At 38.0% G+C, this 26,230-nt stretch overlaps 2 protein-coding genes across 3 annotated transcripts in view; both read right to left on the minus strand.

Moving 5' to 3' along the window:
- Positions 1-5,492, minus strand: part of rev3l (REV3 like, DNA directed polymerase zeta catalytic subunit) — a 118,608-nt gene extending 113,116 nt beyond the window's left edge. The window contains exon 1 of the mRNA XM_051725262.1: positions 4,987-5,492. Within this exon, the coding sequence (XP_051581222.1) occupies positions 4,987-5,125 (139 nt within the window). The 5' untranslated portion in view covers positions 5,126-5,492. The remainder of the gene's footprint in view (positions 1-4,986) is intronic.
- A 3,226-nt stretch (positions 5,493-8,718) lies between these two features.
- traf3ip2a (TRAF3 interacting protein 2a) lies at positions 8,719-25,999 on the minus strand. 2 transcript variants are annotated; one of them, XM_051645403.1, is made up of 10 exons: positions 25,919-25,999; positions 23,699-23,748; positions 22,859-23,389; positions 20,204-20,333; positions 16,109-16,266; positions 15,873-15,961; positions 15,391-15,459; positions 13,409-13,513; positions 11,015-11,089; positions 8,719-10,901 (listed from the first exon to the last, which is right to left on the minus strand). In XM_051645403.1, exons 2-10 carry the CDS (start codon positions 23,712-23,714, stop codon positions 10,755-10,757), a joined length of 1,320 nt encoding a protein of 439 aa, XP_051501363.1. In that variant the 5' UTR covers positions 23,715-23,748; positions 25,919-25,999; the 3' UTR covers positions 8,719-10,754. The 2 variants fall into 2 exon arrangements, with proteins under 2 accessions (XP_051501363.1, XP_051501364.1); XM_051645404.1 differs by lacking the exons at positions 23,699-23,748; positions 25,919-25,999 and having other exon boundaries at positions 23,235-23,368.
- Between the last annotated feature and the right edge of the window lie 231 nt (positions 26,000-26,230).

A 26,230-nucleotide genomic window follows, 5' to 3' on the forward strand; every position in this document is an offset into this window, starting at 1 on the left:
TCCCTACACTCTCAAAGTACTTGTGTGTATATCTGAATATTTTGCAATAAACTTAAAATATATTATTTCTATACTTCTAATCGACAACTTAACATCAATAGTTTTATATTTTCCATTGTTTTTACTTTGATTACGTCATTTGCAATGCTTCATGGGATTGCAGTTTATTCCCTTTTTAAAGAAGTTAAGTTCACAGTCCTGTGCCTATGTCTTTTTGTCCAAACTTCAAATACTTTTTTGCTTCAAATCAAAGTTTGTAATGTTATGATTCATATCTGTGCTGGTTGGTTTGGTTCATGGCTTAGAACTCTTATATGAAGAATGGGAAAAATATTTCAGGTACCAAGATGGCTGACAAGGTGGATGAGCACTGTTGCGCTCTAAGGGGAAGGGACATTCTCATTCTAGAGAGTATTTCAGCAGGGGGTAGCTTCAGCTTGGGCTGTACCTAGAATTCTTTGGGCTGTACAGGCAACACGCCTTGTCAAACCAACAAGAGCAGGCAGCACAAAATGAATACGGAGCCTTCTACAGATGACGTGCTTTTGTGTTTAAATACAGTTGGCCAGAACACTGCATTCTAGTTGGCTAGAATGCAGAAATCTTGAGACGCAAGTTCAATCTAGTTTTAACTCAACATAGTGTCTAAAAATGCATGTTTATGGAGTGAAATGCAAGATTTTAAAGGGATAGTTCACCCAAAAATTAATTTTTTTATAAAATTGCAAATATATTAAAAAGAAAAAACTGAAATATCACATTGACATAAGTATTCAGACTCTTTGCTATGACACTTGAAATTTAGCTCAGGTGCATCCCATTTCTCTGGATCATCTTTGAGATGTTTCTACACTTTGATTGGAGTTCAGCTGTGGCAACTTCAACTGATTGGACATGATTTGGAAAGGCACACACCTGTCAATATAAGGTCTCACAGCTGAAAATGCATAGAGCATTTTCCAAACCAAGCCATGAGGTCAAATGAACTGCCTGCGGAGCTCAGAGACAGGATTGTGTCGAGGCACAGATCTGGGGAAGGCTACAAAAAAAAAATTGGCTGCATTGAAGGATCCCAAGAGCACAGTGGCCTCCATTATTCTTAAATGGAAGTCTGGAACAACCAGGACTCTTCCTAGAGCTGGCCGCCCGGCCAAACTGAGCAATCGGGGAGAAGGGCCTTGGTAAGAGAGGTGACCAGGAGCCCACTCTGCTTGAGCTCCAGAGATCATGTGTGGAGATGGGAGAAACTTGCAAAGGACAACCATCACTGCAACACTCCACTGATCTGGGTTTTATAGCAGAATGGCCAGACGGAAGCCTATCCTCAGTGCAAGACACATAAAAAAGGACTCTCAGACTGTGAGAATCAAGATTCTCTGGTCTGATAAAATGAAGATTGAACTGATGTCTGGAGGAAACCAGGCACCGCTCATCACCTGCGCAATCCCATCCCAACGGTGAAGCATGGTGGTGGGTAGCATCATGCTGTGGGGGTGTTTTTCAGCGGCAGGAACTGGAGACTGGTCAAGGTTGAAGGAAAGCTGAATGCAGCAAAATACAGAGATATCCTTAATGAAAACCTGGTCCAGAGAGCTCAGGACCTCAGACTGGGCCGAAGGTTCACCTTCCAACAGGACAATGACCTTAAGCACACAGCCAACACAACACAAGAGTGACTTAGGGACAACTCTGTGAATGTCCTTGAGTGACCCAGCCAGAGCCCGGACTTGAACCCAACTGAACATCTCTGGAGGGACCTGAAAATGACTGTCCACCGACAGTCCCCATTCAACCTGACAGAGCTTGAGAGGATCTGCAAGAGAAGAATGGCAGAAACTCCCCAAATCCAGGTGTGCAAAGCTTGTCACATCATACCCAAAAAGTCTGTAATCGCTGCCAAAATGTGCTTCAACTAAGTACAGAGTTAAATGTCTGAATACTTTCTGAATGCACTGTCTCTCAGTTCTGTTGGTCCTTTCAGTGCAAGTGAATGGTGGCCAAAAATCTGAAGGTCCAAAAAGCAGATAAAAGTAATCCATAAGACTCCAGTGGTTAAATCCATATTTTCAAAAGCGATATGATAGATGTGGGTGAGAAACAGATCAATATTTAAGCCCTTTTTAATATATCTCTCAATTTCACTGTCACATCTGGTGCCTGTTTAGTTTCACTTTCACGTCTGAGAGTGAAAGTGGAGATTTATAGTAAAAAAGGACTTAAATATTGATCTGTTTCTCACTCACACTTATCATATCGCTTCTGAAGACATGGATTTAACCTCTGGAGTCGCATGGATTATTTTTATGTTGCTTTTATCTGCTATTTGGAACTTCAGATTTCTGGCCACCATTCACTTGCATTGAAAAGACCAACAGAGCGGAGATATGTTTCTCAAAATCTTTGTTTGTGTTCTGTAGAAGAAAATCAAACATCTGGGATGGCAAGAATTTTCATAACTATCACTTTAAGTTGCGCAGTCAGAGTGCGTCCTGTGAGAGACTGACGAACCCAAATGAAAATACTGTCTAAGGTAGACCAAAAAATAGGCTTATGGAAATATATGAAAAGATGGAAATAAAACAAACAATATATTCTAAAGCCATTTTCTGTACTGTCAAATCAATGCTTTAATTTTCAGCCACAAAATTGTAATATATTTTAATAATAATTGGAATTTATAATTATTTAAATTATTATTCATTAAAATACTCTTATTTTGGGGCCTTTCTCAGCAAATATTGTTACAGTTGAAGTCAGAAGTTTACATACTTAGGTTGAAGTCATTAAAAATCATTTTTTAACCACTCCACAGTTTTCATATTAGCAAACTATTGTTTTGGCAAGTAATTTAGAACATCTACTTTGTACATGGCACGAGTAATTTTTCCAACAATTGTTTACAGACAAATTGTTTCACTTTTAATTGACTATATCACAATTCCAGTGGGTTATCAGTTTACATACACTAAGTTAACTGTGCCTTTAAGCAGCTTGGAAAATTCCAGAAAATGATGTAAAGCATAATTTAGCTTCTGATAGGCTAATTGGAGGTGTACCTGTGGATGTATTTTAAGGCTTACCTTAAAACTCAACGCCTCTTTGCTTGACATCATGGGAAAATCAAAAGAAATCAGCAAAGATCTCTGAAAAAAAAATTGTGGACCTCTACAAGTCTGGTTCATTCTTGGGAGCAATTTCCAAATGCCTGAAGGTACCACTTTCATCTGTACAAACAATAGTATGCAAGTATAAACACCATGGGACCACGCAGCCATAATACCGCTCAGGAAGGAGACGCATTCTGTCTCCTAGAGATGAACGTAGTTTGATGCGAAAAGTGCAAATCAATTCCAGAACAACGGCAAAGGACCTTGTGAAGATGCTGGAGGAAACAGGTACACAAGTATCTATATCCACAGTAAAGCGAGTCCTATATCAAAATAACCTGAAAGGCTGCTCAGCAAGGAAGAAGCCACTGCTCTAAAACCACCATTAAAAAGCCAGACTACAGTTTGCAAGTGCACATGGGGACAAAGATCTTACTTTTTGGAGAAATGTCCTCTGGTCTAATGAAACAAAAATTGAACTGTTTGGCCATAATGACCATTGTTATGTTTGAAGGAAAAAGGGTGAGGCTTGCAAGCCGAAGAACAGCATCCCAACTGTGAAGCATGGGGGTGGCAGGATCATGTTGTGGGGGTGCTTTGCCACAGGAGGGACTGGTGAACTTCACAAAATAGATGGTATCATGAAGAAGGAAAATTATGTGGATATATTAAAGCAACGTCTCAAGACATCAGCCAGGAAGTTAAAGCTTGGTTGCAAATGGGTTTTCCAAATGGACAATGACCCCAAGCATTCCTACAGAGTTGTGGCAAAATGGCTTATGGACAACAAAGTCAAAGTATTTGAGTGGCCATCACAAAGCCCTGACCTCAATCCGATAGAAAATTTGTGGACAGAACTGAAAAAGCGTGTGCGAGCAAGGAGGCCTACAAACCTGACTCCGTTACACCAGTTCTGTCTGGAGGAATGGGACAAAATTCTAGCAACTTATTGTGAGAAGCTTGTGGAAGGCTACCCAAAATATTTGACCCAAGTTAAATAATTTAAAGGCAATGCTACCAAATACTAACAGAGTGTATGTAATCTTCTGACCCATTGGGAATGTGATGAAAGAAATAAAAGCTGAAAGAAATAATTATCTACTATTATTCTGACATTTCACATTCTTAAAATAAAGTAGTGATCCTAACTGACCTAAGACTGGGAATGTTGTCTATGATTAAATGTTAGGAATTGTGAAAAACTGAGTTTAAATGTATTTGGCTAAGGTGTATGTAAACTTCTGACTTCAACTGTATATGTGATTAATTCGATTAAAATCCTTAAGCAATTGACAGCCCTAAATTATACATTTTATCACATTTTAGGAGGGCACTAGCATGAAGAGCTAACAGACATTTCATGGGGTCTTTTAATGCCATTAATCCATGCTGATATCCTATTATCACCATTCTTGAACAGTGACCCCTGTCTGTCTCTCCCTGCAACCTTGGACCACAGCAAAGCATGCCAGCCAGTGTCACAATCACATGATTATGAAATTAGAGACATGCAAACTAGCACATATGTGATTTGTTACTTTCATTAGATATGGGTTTGGTTTGTGTGATCCTATAACCGTGAAATGGCCAAACAGAAATGGTTTATGGTCGGACTAAACACGTCCACATGGCGGTCGGACTTTCCCTCGGACCGTGTTGACAACATGGCGCATGGAGCCACAACACCAAGAAATCTCTTCCTCCCTCACTTCCTACCACATGAACCTCACATAACAGGCCTGGAAAACTGAAAAGAAGGAAAGGCAGACTTGCACTCGAGCCATGCAGTGTCTGCAACAGTTGTGTTATGTGATGTTTCATGCAACAGACCGAGGTGACCTGTAAATAACATTAACACACAAATTGCATGTGTGCATACCTGCTGGCGTGGCCCCAAAGATCCGAACCACGGGCACTTTCTTCACATCGCTGTCTCTGAATTCGGAGTAACACACGTCCAGTTCTCTGATCGGGCTGCTCATGTAATAATCAGCCGTGACGATCCGCACTGAAAACATGTTCGGTTCTACAGGACAAGCATAAGATGACTTAAAATAAGGACTGAGACAAAGGCAGCAGATGAATCCTAGCCTTTCTTCGTATGTGCACCAATGCTTTGTGTGTGTGCAGAGTGGGAGAGCTACATGGACCGTGACGGCGTGATTCGCGGAAATGTGGAGCGCAATCTGCCGTTAATCCCATGCTGCAAGTGTCTGCCCAATGTCCAGGATCACAGCCTTGATTAGTTCAACCCAAGCGCTTCAAAGACACGATGCATTTGGTTTTAAAACAGAACTCCAATGTGCACTCCCAATGTGGCTTTTCCCCCGCCTCTGTAATACGATCACAACACTGTTGGGCAACCCTAATGATCACCATCCCTCCCCTATCCACGTCGAGTGCACTGCAGTGTTCCCTGCGCCCAGCCGCCGGGTCAGCCAGTTCATTGTTTAGCCACACTCCTGCTGCGAAAGGAAGCTCCACGCTGTCTCTGCTCTGATTGGTCGGGGCCTAAGAAGAGGCGCGGTCTGATTGGTTCAGAGGCAACGGGTGTGCTCTGATTGGCTCTTGTTAGGCGGAACTCAGTGAGAGGAGATTAGAATAAATAATCGTTTCATGTTGTATTTTTTTGTATTCGATGGTTGGGCAGTCGTAAATAATACACAATACATACACCTTTAAATATACACGGAAATACATATAAAAACAGACATTAAAGGGATTGTCACGTTGTCGAATGATGTGGTGTGTTATCAGCGGTTTTAAATATGACTAAATTCCTCGAGAACACGTCAGAATTCCCATACAATAGATAGACAGTGTCGTCATAAATTAGACCGAAATACTGGACCCCGCTGTTTAAAGATTGGTCAAAGACAATGGAACAAAATTAAGGAATATTCAATGCAAAAAGACCAACATCTTCGACATTTTCCTGGATCGTCGAGTTAGACGAACGCTCATTGGTTAGGCATATGGAAAGTGGGCAGGGTTTTCTTCTGCAACTCAAAACAAACAATCGCAGCACCAGCACGGTGTCTTTGCTGCCATCTAGTGGTCACTAAAGACAACCTTTCAAAAATTCTAGGAGCCTTTGTACCAAGGGTAGAAACAAAATGCATAATACAGTAGTCCCATAGACATTCTATGGGAGGTACACTGGCGAGGAGACCTGAGGCCGTTTTTTAATGGATGTCAATGTTGGAGATGCTTCAGTGTGCTGAATAAACTGCTTTTGTGAGGAAATCGCTCATCACTTAATGAATTGACAGCCTGTTTGCTACTCTTCAACTTGTTTTACAATCCCTTTGAAACGAATTATTGTTGTAGTTTTCTACGATAAAATTGCTGTTTTATAAGAGAAGACGCAGACAATTTTGCGACGGCTAGGTGTCAGTTTACGGCTCTCCCCATTCATTTGTATGGTATCCGCAAACGGTGAATTACTGTCGTAAACGCTAGTTGACCGTTACGCTCTCTACTTTCATAACTTCGTTCACTTTTATATAGATTGATTATATGAAGGTCACATCAAAACAGTCTTGGGCATTTTTTTTAATTTATTTTTTTTACAATGCCTTTATTTATTTTTTGTTACTTTTTTATTGTTTGTTTATTGTTTTGACCTTGTTTGAGACGTAGACTTTCAATCATGAACTATGAAAATCTATTAGGCTATAAAATTATGAATTATAAAAGTTTTAAAACTATGAAGATCTAATCAAAGTGGGAATTAACCATTTAATTATTATGTTTTTTTCTTTATGGCCCCTTAGAAAGATTTTTGCATTGCATTTCTTAGCAGACGATGATGAAACCTTGTTATGGACTGGTGGTAATGTCCATGTTTTTATATCTCTTAACTGAACAGATTTAGCTAAGGGAAAGAATGATGTTTACTAGTGGTTTATAGTTTCCTCTCAGACTTGACATTTATCAGGGGAAGTACATCAATGTGCTGCAGTTAATCATTGACTTGCAGCAATAATAAAGTATCAGGTGTCATTTAAAGTTAACAGAAAGCACAGACATCCTGACCTGTGACCCACTCTAACATGCCTGTGCAGGAAGAGCTGAAACAGGCTGATAAGGTGTGTGGGTGCTAGTGTGCGTATAAAAAAGATTTACATGAGCACGTAGATTTCACAGTCCTGAGTAGATGTGGACTATTTTCAGGTTAAGGACTGGAGCCTAATTGTAACTTTATTGAAAAAGCCCTTCCACTGGTCAATGTCAACTAGAAACAGTAGAGCTTGAAATCAAATGTTTTCTGGATTGTTTCATGACAGAGATTGAGGATTTTTCCATGTACACACAAGGTGGATGTATTTTGTGATGAATTATGGGATTTGTGGCTTGGTGAAGGTTTTCTTGACAGCACTTCCTGTGAAACCTAAATCATGAGAGCACAAAGAAACCTCCACCCAAACCTTTGTGTATCTGTAGTTAAACCAACCGTCAAACACAGGGTTTCTTGACTTTAATATTTAATGATATTACTTTAGATACATGTCATTGACACCTTTAGATCTGTTTAGGGTTCATGAGAACTTTGGAAGGGTATTTCTTGTTATAAAAATGCATAATATATCTTGTACTCTTAGTTTGGACATAAAAAAAGCTTGCTATGTTGAAACATTATTTTGAAATACTACTGCTCCCTTGCGATCATTAAGTGTAACAGTATTCCTTAACTAATACAGAAAGATAAGAATATTTCTTTGTATTAATTTGTCTGGATTGTATTAAATCAAAACTTAAGAATAATTCTATAGAGAAAGTCATTATACAGCATACACTTTGCACATTTAAATTCTTTTTCTTTTTTTTCCTTTTTTTTTTTTTTTACATAATGCTCCCATTTAAAGCAACTTAAAGGTGTTACTAAAAGAGTAAAGGCCTGTAGTGCCTCTAGAATGTTTATAAAGTGTTAATGCAGTCTTAAGAAGTTTTATAGGTGAATCCCATACAGAAATCGGATATATGGCCATATATGAAAAATGCACATATAAAATATTAATGTTCATATATGGTTTTCATTCGTATAAAAAGTCACATCCTTGTACATATATGCAACATATGTTTTGAAATACTACAAAAATGGCAGTTTTCATATATGTAACATTTTCCCCCAAAATATTGGAATATATGATACAAACACATACGTAAATGTATACAATATGTATACTGTGCGTGTGTTTACTTAGCTATAGATTGGGGACAAATTTGCACCCAAAAGGGAGTTAAATCGGACAAAATCTCCTCATTTGGAAAAACAACCCATACATAAATTGAATAATGATGTTTGAATCAAAGTTATTGAGGTTAGTTTATAGTAATTTTAGATGGCATTATATAAAAAGAAAAGTCTATGGTATGTCCCCATTTAGATAGCTGAGCAAACGTGTGTGTGTGTGTGTGTATGTGTATGTGAGTTTATATGGCCATATATCAGATTTCTGTATGGGAATCACATAAAATCTGTCAAGACCATATCCGGGTTATATTTCACCCCAAATCATAAGAAAAAGAGAAATTGTATTTAGCCAAGTCTATTTTTTGGCATTGAGATGTAATTTTTTATGACAATTAAGATCATTTCTGTGCCTGATTCTCTTTACTGTGATATTTTATTTTTTGACATGACACTAATTAGAATAAAAAAATGTTGCATTTTTTAAATTTTGAAGTATTTATACATCATGGCAATATTTGTACTGCCTTTAATTTATGCTGATTTAAATGAGAAAAAAAGTCACTGTATTACTGTAACTGTTTCATCTAATACAGTTAAGAATAATGGGAATTACGAAAACAATTTCAAAGTAAAATATCCGGATGCATTTCAGTAATGTGAATCTTTGGATTACACTGAAAATGTGCTTGATTGTCATGAAAATAAATGTCACAGCGCAAAAAAACTTAATGGTCCTAAAACACCCATAAATGACTATTCTCTCATTTATCATTTGCCGTCTAAAACTGGAATGACATTCTTTCTTCTACGGAACACAAACAAAGATATTTTCATAGATGTATGATGACAATATATCCATATACACTACCGGTCAAAAGTTTTGAAACACTCATTCTTTATATATATATATATATAATTTGCAGACATGTACTCTTGACATTTTCTCAACCAACTTCTTGAGGTATCACCCTGGGATGCTTTTTAAACAGTATTGAAGGAGTTCCCATCTATGTTGGGCACTTAGTGGCTGCTTTTCTTAATTATTCAGCCCAAGTCATCCATTTCAAAAACCTTTTTTTTTTATTTTTTATAAAATTTTCATTTTGTAATTAAATAAATATGTTGGCACAATTATATTTTTGTCTACAAAACTAATTTCAAACATTTAAGCATATGCCTTCAGATCAAAAGACTTTTAAGATCATGAGAAACATTTCAGGCAACTGACCCCAAACTTTTGAACGGTAGTGTATATAGTACTCTGCAAAAGTCTAAGATGTTTCACAAAGACGTTTGTCTTAAGATGGTTATTTATATCTGCTACTTTAGTGTCAATAGGAAATATACATTTTATACTCCCAAACATTCCTTTTGCAAATAGATTAGAATAGAAAAACAGGGAGCCCTGCAACAGATGGCATGGCCCTCACAGAGCCCCCCCACTGAACATTGAGTCAGTCTGAGATTACATAAAGATACAGAAGCAATGGAGACAGCCTAAATAGATACAAGAACTGTGGCCAATTCTCCAAGAAACTTGGAACATCCTATCTGCCAACAACCAAGAAAAACTGTGTCCAGGTGTAAGTAGGAGAATTGGTGCTGTTTTGAAGACAAAAAAAGTGTTCACACAAAATATTGATTTAGCTCTTTTTCTGTTTACTGGACTTTGTATAACATTAAGTGATAAATGAAAACTATTTGTGTCATAATTTTTTTAAGAAATCCTCACTTTGAAAGTTTTTCACAAGTGCCTAAAACTTTTGCACAGTACTGTACATATATATGTTTTCCTCTTTTGTAAGTCGCTTTGGATAAAAGCATCTGCCAAATGAATAAATGTAAATGTAATGTAAATATATATATAATTAAATGGTGTCTAACATTTTCAAGCTCCAAAAAGGACATAAAGGCAGCAAAAAGGTAATCCATCCGACTCAAGTGATTTAATCCGCGTCTTCTGAAGCAATACAATCGGTTTTGGATGAGAACGGACCAAAATGACCCAACCTCCTTGTTCACTATAAATCTTGACATCTGCAGTCTCTTTGGTGCAATCATGACTTGAAGCTCATGGAGAGAGCATGTGTACAGCTGAAGTGTAATCGAGCTTCAAATCATCATCACACCAAAGAGGCTGCAGATGTCCCTTGAGTCCTATGGATTACCTTTATGCCCATTTTTGAGCTTAAAATGATGGACCCCATTGACTTACATTGTGTGGATATATTCACATCCTATCTCCACATCAAAATATCTTTCTTTGTGTTCCGCAGAAGAAAGAAAGTCATACGAATTTGAAACGGCGTAAGACTGCACGAGTAAATTCTAAAAGAATTATCATTTTTGGGTGAACTATTTCTTTAAACAAAATGTATATTCTTTTTTCTTATTTTTGATTTTGGGATGACCTGGACATGTTTTTTTTCTTTTTTTTGTGAGCTTCACCATTATAGGGGTTTGATGGTGAGTGTAAGCTCTTTGCCCATTGGAGGGATGATGTATTTCTCTTCTCTAAGTAAACGCAGTAACAGGTCTTTAGCATCTTCAGGCCACCGGTACCGACGAGTGCTCTGCAACCACAGCGGAACATGACTCTGCAGAAAGAGAAAGAAATCTTACACCCATCATGACACATTCTTTCTAAGTATTTCTACAAATGTCTCTTACTGTACGTCCTTAGAGATACAGTTTTGTTTTGGAGAATTACCTCGTTAGCATTGGGAAACATCACTGGCACCAGTCTGAAGTTCAGACATCTCTGCTGAATGAATTCATTTTGCATCTGAAAGGAGGAATCAAAAACACACATTACTAAGAGAAATTAAATTATTACATCCCAGCTCCTACATAGTGGTCAGAGATATTCTAAATTGTTGGGTGAGTTCCAATTACTGTAATGTTGTGTATTACATGCAGTGGCATTAATAGAGGCAGTGCAGGGTGTGAAAGGGGGGCTCCTGACGGCTGGCCAAAAGGGAACAATAAAAACGGCCGCAAGCCTAGAGGGCGATGAAAACGACTTTCGGAGAGAAAACATGGAGGACACCATTCATTCTTGTATATTTCTTGGGGAACTCTTATTTTGACACCGACATAGAAAGTGTTCTCTCCTCCGCCATGTTGAAAGTTTACGTTTCCTCACAACTTGGAAACTTGTATCAGGCAGGCGCCTAAGTGCCTTTTTTGATTACTCCATCTGTCGCGACTCTCTGCCGTGATCGGCAGGAATACTGAAGCTGTTAGTTGAACTCTATTTCTCAGCTATGGTGTAGTAGTAATCCGAGCGATCATGGAGTGAGAGACAATTCCGGATGACTTCAGAGAAATTTACGCAATGACTGACATCAAACAGTTTGTCGAAGTCAGTTCAACTCGCTCATAGCACACACAATAAGAAGTTTTTTGTTGCCACCTGCTCGCTCAAATCTTTAATGTCACAGGGATGAATGAAAATTCACACATCTAGCTGATCTTACACGTTTGGAACACCATGAACACAAGCGGAGTGATACAAACAGTAAAGTGTGAGTTATTAGCACTCTTGGAACACCTCTTGTCCAACCAGATTCGAGCACAAGATCTAACTGTTATATAAACACCAATATACCGGTGAACCCATATCAAATTAATATTATATTGATGCCTCAAGTTGCTACGTTGTTTGGCAAACAATAAATAGCCTACAGTTATAGTGTTATAGTAATACTATAACTGTAGCGATAACTGTAGTTACAATTACTATTACAAATTGTATTATTTCTAGTACATTTGTGTGTATGTCTTTTTTTTTTACATATCACACTTACTGCTGTTTTTTAAAAGCAATTGACCATGAGAGGCTCTGTGTTACAGTGATTTTATTGTGGTAAATCAAATCTATATTATCTATATATTATAATATTAGGCCTATATACTGTATATATTATATATGTATATTACCAGCAGGAAAATCCCTCTTAACTGGAGGCTTTGTTTTGGAACATGGTAGCTGGTTTCTAGCTGGACCAAGCTGGTCATGAGCTGGTCTTAAGTTGGTCGACCAGCTACCATGTTCCAAAAACCAGCTGGACCACCTTCAGCTGGTATGACCAGCTGTCATTTAAATTGACAATATTTGCGTAATGTAAATGTATTCATTTAATTTACTATTAATGTATTGTGTTTGCTATTTATGTGGATATGATTGCTTTTAATATTGTGAATTATCAAAACAAATTGTTTGGGTGAAGACACGCATCATGTTTCGGGGGACATTTGCACTGTGATGATGATTATGTGTGATGTAGAACTGTGCAGAGCACAGGTGCTTCCAGCATTTCTCCAAATACTATTTAGCCCAAGATGGAGAACTTTTACAAAAATGAATGGGAGAAATCGGAACACCCAATATGTTGCAGAAACGGACATACCGCCATACAAGTAAAATAGCCAATCACCTTTCAGATCACATGTCAGTTAACTTAAGAAACGAGCATGTGCATTAGCTGGACCAGCCTGAAAAATACTTTTTTGGCATGATCTGAGGTAAAGCACAATTTATCATACCATTGTTGTCAGATTTTACTGCTAATTTGAAATATGTTATTTGATTGTAATATCGATCAACCGTTTTGGAGATTTTGGTCTTTTTACATTCGAGCTGTCATTTTAATGCTGTTTGTATCCATAGAAAATAGCTACCAAGATGGCCGCCGAGTGGACTGACAATCATCCATGTGATTATCTAATCAGCCAATCATGTGGCAGCAATACACGTATAAAATCATGCAGATACAGGTCAGGAGGTTCAGTTAATGTTCACATCAACCATCAGAATGGGGAAAAAATGTGATCTCAGTGATTTGGACCGTGGCATGATTGTTGGTGCCAGATGGGCTGGTTTATTCTGGAGTATTTCTGTAACTGCTGATCTCCTGGGATTTTCACGCACAACAGTCTCTAGAATTTACTCTGAATGATGCCAAAAACATCCAGTGAGCGGCTATAATGTGTGATTGAGATATATATATATATATATATATATATATATACACACACACACACACACACACACACACACACACACACACACACACCTGTACCTGTATATCTATATATATACCTGTTTGTGTATGTACTTGGTGTGTAGTCCATGTTGATCAGATCCATCTCCTTCAACATCTATCTTATACTTTGGACTGATAACTACGATGATCAGCACTGACTTCTGCAAAACACAACCATAGATCAGATTTCAGTAGACAGAATGCATTCAGGTGAAACTATATTCAACTATGGCCCAATAATGCCATATACTATTCAGTGTCATTAAACATTCAAGAAATCAATTTAATAAAAATATTTTGTGTAACTAACCAAAAGTAGCAGTGCTAGTAACAAACTCCATTTTTCAGTAGCGTGGCTAAATTTTTCACAGTAGTGTAGCTTTATCAGTAACAACCTTAATTTTCTAAAAGTAGCGGTGTAGCACAACAAAACTCAAAAATATTGACACTTACCCCTCCTATTGCATTTGGGTCATTTTTAAAGGTAAATCATAATTGTTTAAATACCACATCGTTTTTCGTACGGGAAACAAGCTTTGTGACTTTTGTCAAGACTACCAAAATTAACATAGTACTTATATATGAGATATAATCATTTTTATAAAACTGTTACATCTTTTCCATTCCCTTGTGTTTTACACATGATATTATGCATATATTGTTGCACATTTATAAATGTGATTTTCCATAAAAATACTTTACTTGCATTTAGCCTCTTTCCCATACTCACACACTTTTTTTGTCTCAAAATGGGATTGCATCTTGTTTACAAACATGCACACACATACACATACAGTACACTCACACACAGAACTGAAAAAATAGATGTAACAAACATAACAAATAAACAAATATCAAAGGAACAACTGCTTAAAAGGGAGGTGTGGCAAAAGCAAAAGTTCTAGCATACATAGTCTAAAAAAGGGTTGAAGGAAGAAAAGTCCACATTTTACTCTTCCGCTCTCTACAGACTTATCTGATAATGAACCAGCTTGCAGCATAATCACACATTAACATTCAGCAGTTAATGCAATAAACAGAATACATTTAGTTTAAAAACATTGTATACAAGTACAGATGTTGTGTAGTTGTGTTGTATGGTCGTTGTGATGTTTGGTTGGAAAAAAACATTTTTATTTTGAATTAATTAGTAATTAATTAATATGGAAGTTAATAGGAGAATTACTAGAAATTCTCACTTTAAATATTTATATAAATTTAATGCAATGTTATATTCAAATGGCATTTCATATAAACCTTGATAAAAAAAAATAATATTTATATATATATATGTATATATATCTTCACATGTATCACACTGGTTTAACTGTAGTTAATGTATATTTTGAAATGTTAAATAATTTCTACATTTTTTTAATAACAAAAATTTGACCATGCATAATAACATTTATATTTTTCAGTTAACATGCCAAAAATATCTATCTTTTTACATGTATTAACAGCTAAGAAGTTAACAATGAGCTACAATTTGGTTTTTGTTGAAAACATTTGGATTATGAATGTTTTATAAGCTTAGAACTCCACCGGGTCAAAACTGACCTGCGAATGCAAAAGGTGTATACAGATTTTGAATGCAATAGTAGGGTTAAATAGTGTCAGTGTAGTTAGCCAATTTTGTTAATAGCTTGTTGTGTAGATAACTACTTAAAAAGTGTAACTTCACTATAGTTTAACTACTTTAAGTGATGAGTAGTTTGTATTTAGGAAAGCTTCAAAATAGATTTCCCAACACTTCCCAAATGTTATGAACTCCAGAATAACAACAAAAAAACAAAAACACAATAAAAGTGCCTAAGCTCTTTCTCCGTTGTAGATAATTTTTATAAAAATAAAATAAAAAATAATGATAAAAATGATTATTATTAAATGAAATTATTATTAATAAAAATATAATAATTAATAAAAACAGCGATGATTAAATTAATAACAAAAAATATATTATATAAATATTAATAAATAATAATATAAATACCAAAAATCTATATTAACCAATAAATGAATTAAAAAAAAATCTTACATTTTTTAGAAAACTGTCCATCCATTTGTTGATGTCCATTTGTCTAACTCCGTCCTCAAATATATCAATCTGAAAAAATAATTTTTTTTGTTTAATATATCTAACATTCCTAAACAGATCTTAGATGAATTGAACACATTGTAACTGGGCTCCCACAGTCATCAAAAACTTGGAAATATCAGGGCAGTTTCAAATAATATAATATAGTGATTTCCTGTACTAAAAAATATTGGAAATGACTAAAATCCTAAAAAGTCATGGGCATTTTTTATAGTACATATACTTTATTTTTTTTTTAGTTACGCTCATCCCTTTGCATATGAAGATATTTCATTGGATAGAAATTATTCTTTTGCAATGCAATCCCTATTTCATATTTAAAATTACAAACAACTGGAAAATTCATTGGCCAAAAAAAGTGTGGGAACCCTGTTGTATAAAAAAAAAAAAAAAAGAGCATAAAAGTGCAAAGGCATTCTTACAGCCGGTCTGAATCCTTGATTTATCAAAAAACTCACGAAGGGCATCAACTCTGCTGCAGTGTCCACAGAGTATGTTATAAAAACATCTCCTGGAAATGATAAAACTATTATTAACTTAATGTGTGTGAATAAGTGCTTGATTGTTAGACAGATGAATCTTAACAAATTAATAAGACAGCACACCACTTCATAAGGCAGATATGTGTGAAAGGGTGTTCAGGTGTGGGGTCACTCACTACAGTCATCAGGCAGACTGATGGTGCGTGTCAGTGCTTGGGGTTGGCCCGCAGCAGCTGGTTGGTATGAGTGGACACACACCTCTGACATTAGCTCTCTCACAGGGGCCGTGCTCTGACGGGGTGTGATATGAGGGCCCCTCACAGGAGCCGCACGTCTAGGGAAGGATGTTTGGGCAATTAATATTCTGACAGACACAGAAATACGTATATTCTAGGCAAGCCTGTGCTCAGTGTTCTTGTCTCACAAACACCATGTTTACATTTGCTAAAACTGTCAAAAAACAAAGTGATAATACAAATTAAGTGGCAATTGAAATATATTTCTGGACAACATTTAAGGAGTAACATGCAGCTGGTCATTATTACAAGATAAACCTAGATGCAAAGCGGCTTATCCTATTTATTACATGGCTACTTACCAAATAATTAAATAAGTGGACATGAAATATTGATGAGTAGCACATCTATGTAGGAATTCGTTGCCTTGTACAACAGTCAATAATACAGTTATTTGACTACAGAATGCCACAATTGACCAATCAGAATTGAGTTTTCTTGAAAGCCATGCAATAGAGCGCAACTGTTTGGTCCCGGAAGAAACCCATTTATTTTTGTGAATGACAAAATCGAGTCTTCCAACACTCTCAAACCCTCTATTTTGCAATGAAATAAAAATATATTGTTAATATACTTAGAATCAACAACGTTAAATCTATATCTTTCCAGTTATTTTTAATTTGAGTACGTCATTGGTAATGCTTGATTAGATTGTAGTTCATGCCCTCATGAAAGACATTAAGTATACAGTCTTGTACCTTTGTTTTTTGTCCGATTTTCAAATGCTATTTAGCTTCAAATTAAAGTTTGTAATGGCATGATTCACCTTGGAGCTGGTTGGTTTGGTTCATGGCTTAGAACTCTTTTATGACAGATTTTATGAAACCTCTATGGAAGAAATGAAAGGGATATACAATATAGTTCGGGAACCAAGATGGCTGAAAAAGTTGGTGGGCAGTGTTGCGCTCTATAAAAATGTGATTAAAGTGCATTTCATACAGTAGTTGAAAACAGTTTGTTTTCTCTTGAAGCATAGTAGACATGCAGTATTCACACTGACGTTTTAAGAAACACCCTGTTCTTGGCAGATCGTTACTATGGATACTGAAACTATAAAACAATTAGATACTTCTGAGTCACTAAACTGACAGAATCAGAGAACCACAGAGAGACAAGAACTCAAACAATATACCCAGACACACCCTGATCAAATAGACTGAACAATTATTCCAACTCATACATTGCCTAGGTCAGATGATCTCTCACGGGGATTTGATTTCCTTTCCTTTCCTTAAAGGGGTCTTTTTTTTTTCTCTCCATGAGGTTCACTTATAATTTTGTCATAAGTCATAATATAGTTGTTTTACCACCATTTTCCACCCTCTTTCTAACCCTCAAGATTTAAAGGTGCTGCAAGCAATTTTAGCCATTCTAGAATTTCCACAAGATGAGCTGTTGGATTAGCCACGCCCCCTCTTTCCAAAACCCCTCAAAATATCTTTGAGACTGACATCGAGCAGAACCGGTTGTCAAAACCAACAGCAACAAAATAGTTATGAGCAACATGGCATAAAAATGGCATTATACTTCAATCATTCGATGCAACTACAATACTATGAGAACACGCAAAATGATTGACAGACAGAAATAGTCACAGACTGCGGCCCGCAAACACATCTTTGTTTGCTGTTTACAGAGTCTAGTGTTGTCACAGAGACAGGCGAGATATCTCGACAATTATTTCATTAATATCTTTCAGGGAGTAGGACATTTATTTGCATCCCTTTCCGTGAAAAATAAAATAAAATAGTTTATAGCACCTTTAAATTATATTTTTTTGCTACCTTGCCTTTAAGAAACGCTCCCCGTCACATGTGAAATGAGCAATAGTGCTTTACTCTGCAAAAGCATGGGCTGTGTGTTTGCTGTCAAGTCCAATTTAGTTTTAACTGCCCCATCCCTCAATAGAAGCCTCTTCAGAAAATCGGCATCACATTATAGCAAGATCACAAATCCGTGACTGAAATGATCAGAAACCTTGTTAAAAAAAAAAAATTTACTTTAGCAGTTTGCGTCTAACACTGAGGTCCTTGAGAAAGATATGCAGAGTTGTAGGTGCTTCACACAGGCAGGAACAGCAGGTCTGAACATTCAAACATTCAAAAATTGAATTCTTATTGTTAGTTCTTCTGGGGCTAGATTCACGAAAATGTTCTTAAGAAAAAAATAAGAAAGTCCTGAGGATAAATCATTAGAAGTTTGTAAGAATGTTCCTAAGTGCAATTCTTAAAAACTTCTTAAGCTCTCAAATATTTTTTTTAAGAATAAAATGACAAGTTTTGACATTAGCCCCTTTCACACATACTACATTCTCCAGAAAATGTACTGCAATTTTCAGGATAGGTGTCATGTGTGAACATGACCTTTTTGAAAATACTGGTAAATTTTGTTCTGGCAATTTTCATTAATGCAAAGTTGTATCATTTGTACCTATAAACGTCCATTTTGATGTTTTGTGTGAACAGCACATGTGGTATTTACCAGTAAAGGCAACCCAATGATTTTCCTGTAATTTACCTGGTTGCATTTGTGAATGGGGCAAATGTCTGATTATACTAGCCTGCTCATGAGGTTGCCTTGTCTAATTCAACAAATTCGATATTTTATTACTGGTAAATCGTAACGATAAATCTATTTATTAACCTTTATTTTAAGTAGCAAGCACATCACGATAATTTGTTTAAATGTAAAGTGTGTGAGATCTATTAGTTTAACGACATTTTTTTAATCCCCTTTTTCTCCCAATTTGGAATGCCCAATTTCCACTACTTAGTAGGTCCTCGTGGTCGCACAGTTACTCACCTCAATCCAGGTGGTGGAGGACAAGTCTCAGTTGCCCCCGCTTCTGAAACAGTCAATCCGCGCATCTCATCACATGGCTCGTTGTCCATGACACCGCGGAGACTCACAGCACGTGGAGGCTCATGCTACTCTCCGCGATCCACGCACAACTTACCACGCGCCCCATTGAGAGCGAGAAACCCCAATCACGACCACGAGGAGGTTACCCCATGTGACTCTATCCTCCTTAGCAACCGGGCCAATTTGGTTGCTTAGGAGACCTGGCTGGAGTCACTCAGCACACCCTGGATTCGAACTCGTGACTCCAGGTTAGTTTAACGACATTAACCATCACAGGATATTTGACATGGAGGAAAATAAGAGAAACAAAAACTTCAGTAGACAATGTTCACTTTGAGGAAATTACTGCAAGGAAAAAACATGATAATTATTTCACAACGGAAAGTAAAAGGTGGGCATGGGAAAGGGTGGTGGAGGCTGTTTCCACTGTGGCCAACTCCATTAGGGATGTGGTGAAAAGAAATGGGCAGAGTTAAAGTCAGCAGTTAAAAAGAAAGCAGCAGAAGGTCAGGGGACCAAAGAAGGACAAGAGACAGACCACCATCTATAATGCGTTTGAGGAGACGATTCTGTCAATTGTTGGAGATACAGCAGTGATAGGCATCAAGTCCTGAGTGGATACAGAGGAGAGACAGCGCTATGCAGCAATCCGTTTGATTTGACTAGCAGGATTGGCCACCACATTAATAAACAACAACAAAACAAATTCAATTTGTGATAACATTTACATGGTTTGAAAGTTGAAAATAAAAATAACAAAACAGAAAGCAGTCAATAACGTATTTTGGTATATAAAACTTGGTCTAAATTTGGTCGTCACATTTTTTTGACATCAGAAAGCTGCAGAAGTTTAGAACGAGCCGTTTATACAGTTTAGTTTCAGTAAACGCTTTTTTTTTTTTTTTTTTTTTTTTAACTAGGAAGGTTTTGAGTTCTGCAAGTTACAGTAGTGTGTGCTTTTTATAGTATATCAAGCTTTTTTTTTATCTCCAAAGATCAAGGGAAATTTTATTCCTCGTGATATGACCCATTTAAATTTTGTTGTTGAAAAATCACAGATTGGAAAGGGACACATTTGTTTTTGTTGTTGTGAAAAGGAGTTTAGAAAATTACCTGTTCCGAGCATGGTACCTCACATGCTCAGGTAGGGGCTGATGGTACATTAGATGGTTAGGTTGTGGATAATTTGCAGGCTGCTCAGGCATACACTGCTCGTGGTAAAAAACCTCTGGTGTGTACTGACCTTAAAGATGAAAAAATACAGTATTTAAAGGTGAAGAGTGTAAATTCTCCACCCCTGGTGGCACCAAATCAAATTGTAATGTGTTTGTTTTAGCAGCCTGACTAGGCCAGGCATAAAAGTAAAATCAAACATCTTTAACCAGAAAAACCGAGCCCAAAATCTTTTATAAGACCCAATGAAATCTAAATTGGACTTCAGTTGCTTTGACCTATCTCCTATCTTTGAGGTTGTCTATATTGTTATATAACATAACAAATTGTCAAACTTAACTTTTAGCACATATACACATCTAAAATTTACGGATCTTAATCTTCTGGGAAAATGGACCAAATATATAGATCATAAGGCCTATTCACACCAAGACCAAACTTTCAATGCAATTGTTCATTCCGAACAAGCTTTTGAATAGAAACATTAAATTTTTACTTCAAACTGCAGTGAAAACTGACTGACTATCGAAATAACAGCTTTATGTCATTTTTCCAGTCGCTGCTGCTGCACAATCCAGCGCGTTGGTGGCGCTAATCAACTGGCAAACATAATGCTCTTTTACTCGTCTCATGCACAAAAATGTCCGCTGTGGCATTGAGGTTGCCCGGGATGTGAGTGGCGGGCAAGTCGCGACATGCGGCGTGAGCGTAATCTGCCTTGGCCGTTTACATACACTACCGTCGCTGTGTTGTCCATCCGGACTAACACGTGCTTGCCCTGGATCAACGGCAAAAGCCTCCGCAGGGCGAGCAGTACTGCCAGCAATTCGAGGCAGTTGATATGCCAACACAGTCGCGGTCCTGTCCAGGAACCGGCGGCTGCATGCCCATTGCACACGGCGCCTCAGCCTAGCTTGGAGGCGTCTGTCGTGACCACAACACGCCTGGACACTTGCTGTAGGGGAACCCCTGCCTGCAGAAATGCAAGGTCTGTCCAAGGGCTGAACAAGTGGCGGCAGATCGGCGTGATGGCCACACGATGTGTGCCGCGGTACCATGCCCATCTCGGGACTCGAGTCTGAAACCAGTGCTGAAGCGGTCTCGTATGAGAGACGCTCTGAACTGGGGAGAGCTTGCTCTTTTCCCAGTTGACCCGAAGCCCCAAACGGCTGAGGTGCCCGAGCACCAGGTCCCTGTGTGCATACAACAGGTCTCGAGAGTGAGTTACAATCAGCCAGTCGTCGAGGTAGTTGAGGATGCGAACGCCCATTTTGTAAGGCTGTGAACCAATCGCCAAGCCGCGAGGGCTCAGGGATTGGTGGAGGGTTCCGTTCCACTCCAGCCCAACACTCGCGGCAGCCCAGACAAGCATGGCGATCAGCTCCGCGTCGGCCTCAGACTGGGCGGGCACACCCGAAGGTGGCAGCCCAGTCGAGTCCTCGGCGTCTGACATCACCAACGCGCTCTCCAATGCTGCTATCGAAACCTCATCCATCTCGTGAGCTCCGAAAGAGACATTAGGCTGGCACCGAGGCGAGCCACCTGTCTCATCCCAGAACGAGCGTGCTGGGGAATGGGCGGTCCGCAGGGGATTACCTGGCAGAGCCGTACCCATTGGAGCCCCCAAAATCGCCTCCAGCGTCAACCGACCCGGCCTCGTACCCGTAGGTAGAAGGCCTGGCGCGGGGGGCGGCTGGAGTGGCTTTCCCCCGGAAGAAGGAAAGCCACGACCACAATGTTGCCAGGGCATGCGAGGCAGCGATCGTGGCTGTCGAAGGTGGAGAGATATCAACTGCACCCAGGAATTACACAATTTAAAAAGACGCTGTCCGTCAATGCGTGCTCTTTTAGAGGCTGTCGAAGTGCCCAGGTGCGTACTCTGCACTGATCGGGCAGAGGGAGAGAAAGCCGCTGAAATGCGCCATATATCCAACAGCATACGCTTCTAAAGAGGTGAATGGACCGGCAGTGAAGTTCAGCTGTGTGAGAATCAACCGCTCAGCTCCGAAGAAAAAATCTGAATGAGTGGTTGCGAGCCAGCTCCTTTTATACCTTTATGTCCGGGGGAGTGGCATGCAAATTCCACTCGCCAATTCTCATTGGCCTTTTTTCAAAGATCAGAGGTGTTTGGGGCTCCCAAGAGCGAACCCTAGTGTCACTACACAACATCGAGTGAGTGACAGATAGGGAACATAATTAAACCGTTATGCCAAATTAAATAAAAAAAAATATCTTAACTGCGATATATTAATCTCATGCATTGACAGCTGAATGCTTAAAGATCCATGCAGTAAATGGAATAAATATGGTTGTAGAACAGTGCCGCCTAATGTACAGGGGTGAAATTGTTTTTCATTTTATTTGTTTCGGTGTCGGTGTGAATAGACTTGTCTGCAGTTTTTCTTGCAAATTTGTCACGAATTTGGTAAGAATAGACCTTCATTCACAGTAATACCATATTTCGATACGTCCTGCCCCAACTTTTTATTTAAATAGGAAATACGTCAACAAAGGAAAGAAAACTTCAGTCGTAAAGCCACCTCATGGGGTCTTTAAATTAAAATAAATGCTGATGATCTCCATGCAAAGCCATACCATTAACAGGCAGACCGTAGTATCCCGGCTGTTTTGGTGGAGAATGTCTGTACAAATTCTGCCCTCCGTCAGAGCGAAGAGAACTAGGTTTTTCCAGACTCTCTTCATCTTCACTCACAGGGTTTTGGAGGTGTGAATGTGGGACAGGGGAAATGCAGCGATTTTTAAGGTTCAGACTTAAGAAATCTTCGCTCAGATATTCTGCGTCTAGTTTCTGAGGGTCTCTTCCTGAACCCCGAGGAAGGTATAGACTGGGCAGGCCTGCAGAGTTCTCTGTGTGTCGTGAATCACTTAGGGACAGTTTGGTGACTGAACTGACCATTAAATCTTTGGGACGAACCCCACAGCATACTTCTCGGTAATCAAGTCTGCTTACATCACAGTCTGGGATGCATCTACCAGCTCTGGGCATCTCACTCAGGTCAGGGTTGTGCGACTGACACTGGGAGCATGCTGGCCACACCAGATTGAGAGAGGACAAGGTCATGGACTCATCGGTCTCAACAGGGATACTTTGATGTGGACAACAGCCTGAGAAAACAAAACAAATGAATAAACGGAAGAGAGTTACAACAGAAAGAAAACATATGATCTTCTAGTTGATTACATAATGGATAGAGTAATTACAGTACAACAAATACTATCATGATATGTAAATTCATTACAGTAACAGAATTTGTGTTTGTGTGTGGGGGTGTGTTTAGGATTTGAATCCTAAAATTATGCTTCATTTTTTCCCCCGATTTTGAGGTGAAGTATGGCCCGGAAAGGCTTTGTGACATTCATTCATGATGTCATATACTGTAAAATAAAAATCTTGGTTTCCCAAAACAGATTTACCTGGAAAGGACTCCATTGTGCTTTTCAATCAATGTAACAATCCACAACACCTTTAGGAAAAGAAAATCAAAGGATTTCTTTTTGTGGCATTTTAAGAAATATAGCACACACTTTTCAAGCAAAACATTTCAAACAGGTTTCTAATTATATAACAATAAATAGTATTATTTGGGTGTTTCTTCAACTTCAGGCTTTTCAAAAGCTTCATTGCTTGCCGTCTTCAGTCTGAGAATTTTTGCTTGACTATTTATACACAGACACTAATTGCAATTTAAAAAGCCACAGGTGTGGGAAGTTAACTTTTAATTGCCATTTAAACCTGTGTGTGTCACCTTGTGTGTCTGTAACAAGGCCAAACATTCAAGGGTATGTAAAGTTTTGATCAGGGCCATTTGGGTGATTTCTGTTATCATTATGATTTAAAAAGGAGCCAAACAACTATGTGATAATAAATGGCTTCATATGATCACTATCCTTAAATAAAAGACAGTTTGTTTATTTTTGCATGATCAGTCATATTTTCAAAATCAATCACAAAATTTCACAATTTCTGCCAGGGTATGCAAACTTTTGAGCACAACTGTATATATATATATATATATACACTGGCGGCCAAAAGTTTGGAATAAAGTACAGATTTTGGTGTTTCGGAAGGAAATTGATACTTTAATTCACCAAAGTGGCATTCAACTGATCACAAAGTATAGTCAGGACATTAATGATGTAAAAAAACAGTACCATCACTAATTGAAAAAAGTCATTTTTGATCAAATCTTGACAGTCCCCATTTCTAGCAGCCATCACTCCAACACCTTATCCTTGAGTAATCATGTTAAATTGCTAATTTGGTACTAGAAAATCACTTACCATTATATCTAACACAGCTGAAAGCTATTTGGTTCATTAAATGAAGCTTAACATTGTGTTTGTTTTTGAGTTGCCACAGTATGCAATAGACTGGCATGTCTTAAGGTCAATATTAGGTCAAAAATGGCAAAAAAGAAACCGCTTTCTCTAGAAACTCATCAGTCAATCATTGTTTTGAGTAATGAAGGCTATACAATGCTTAAAATTGCCAAAAAACTGAAGATTTCATACAAAGGTGTACACTACAGTCTTCAAAGACAAAGGACAACTGGCTCTCACAAGGACAGAAAGAGATGTTGAAGGCCCAGATGTACAACTAATCAAGAGGATAAGTACATCAGAGTCTCTAGTTTGAGAAATAGACGCCTCACATGTCCTCAGCTGACAGCTTCATTGAATTCTACCTGCTAAACACCAGTTTCATGTACAACAGTAAAGAGAAGACTCAGGGGTGCAGGCCTCATGGGAAGAACTACAAAGGAAAAAGCCACTTTTGAAACAGAAAAACAAAAAGAAAAGGTTAGAGTGGGCAAAGAAACACAGACATTGGACAACAGATAATTGGAAAAGAGTGTTATGGATCTTAACCCCACTGAGCTTTTGTAGGATCAGATAGACTGTAAGGTGAGAAGTGTGACAAGACAGCCACATCTATGGCAAGTGCTACAGGAAGCGTGGGGTGAAATGTCACCTGAGTATCTGGACAAACTGACAGCTAGAATGCCAAGGATCTGCAAAGCTGTCATTGCTGTATGTGGATGATTTTTTGATGAGAAATCTCTGAAGTAGTTTATTTTTCATGTTATTAATGTCCTGACTATATATTGTGATCGGTTGAATGCCACTTTGGTGAATAAAAGTACCAATTTCTTTCCATAAGAGCAAAATCTGTACATTATTCCAAACTTTTGGCTGCCACTATATATATATATATATATATATATATATATAGTGCGTGAAAAATGTTTTAACGAGACTACTTTCTAGAAGTCCGAAGTGCAAAAATTGCCGTAAGTTGAAGAAACAGCCATTGTTCAAAATAAAGACACAGGTATTATTGTGACACTTGTGTGGTTGTCAAACGAACATCATGTGCTTGTGATGAACTACAGTACTAGGAAACCTGTCTGAACATAAACTTTATAAACCACAAAAAAAAAAAAAAAAAAAAAAAATTAAAAAAAAAAATCCCTTTGTGCTCACGTACATGTTATGCGTCAACTACACATAAAGCGTGTCGAACACACACACACAAAACTTATACAATAAACAAAGTTTAGATAAACTAAACGTTTAGACATAAACATATATAGACTCGTTAAATGTCTATACGTTTGTCAGACAGTTTCTTACCTGTCTCGAGATTGTCCGCGCCCCAACAGCTCACCTTGCTTTCGTTTCTTCGAGGAAACGTTGCTCTTCAGTACAAGTTAGGGGAAGCCCACAATGTCTTTATGCAAATAATGCGGAGCTATCAGTCTGAGCTAACCAATCAGTTTATCGAAGCTGGCCGGCATTTTACCTGTCTGTCTAGAGCTCGGATGTCCGATTGGTTTTAAAGAATAGATTCTTTCGAACAAGTGACTCATTGATTCATTTTCATCTCTTGAACATTGAGCTAGTATTTGTAATCTGCTTGTTGATAGATATTTTCATCGATTTACA

Source organism: Myxocyprinus asiaticus, chromosome 19, assembly GCF_019703515.2.
Source record: "Myxocyprinus asiaticus isolate MX2 ecotype Aquarium Trade chromosome 19, UBuf_Myxa_2, whole genome shotgun sequence".
Classification (NCBI taxonomy): Eukaryota; Metazoa; Chordata; class Actinopteri; order Cypriniformes; family Catostomidae; genus Myxocyprinus; species Myxocyprinus asiaticus.

What these genes read in the sequence shown, in the direction of transcription:
- traf3ip2a (XM_051645403.1), bottom strand. An exon ending in CTACGGTCTGCCTGTTAATG is followed by an intron (nt 20,334 to 22,858) that starts GTATGGCTTTGC and finishes TTCATCTTTAAG; the next exon opens with GTCAGTACACACCAGAGGTT. An exon ending in AGGTACCATGCTCGGAACAG is followed by an intron (nt 16,267 to 20,203) that starts GTAATTTTCTAA and finishes ATCCTTCCCTAG; the next exon opens with ACGTGCGGCTCCTGTGAGGG.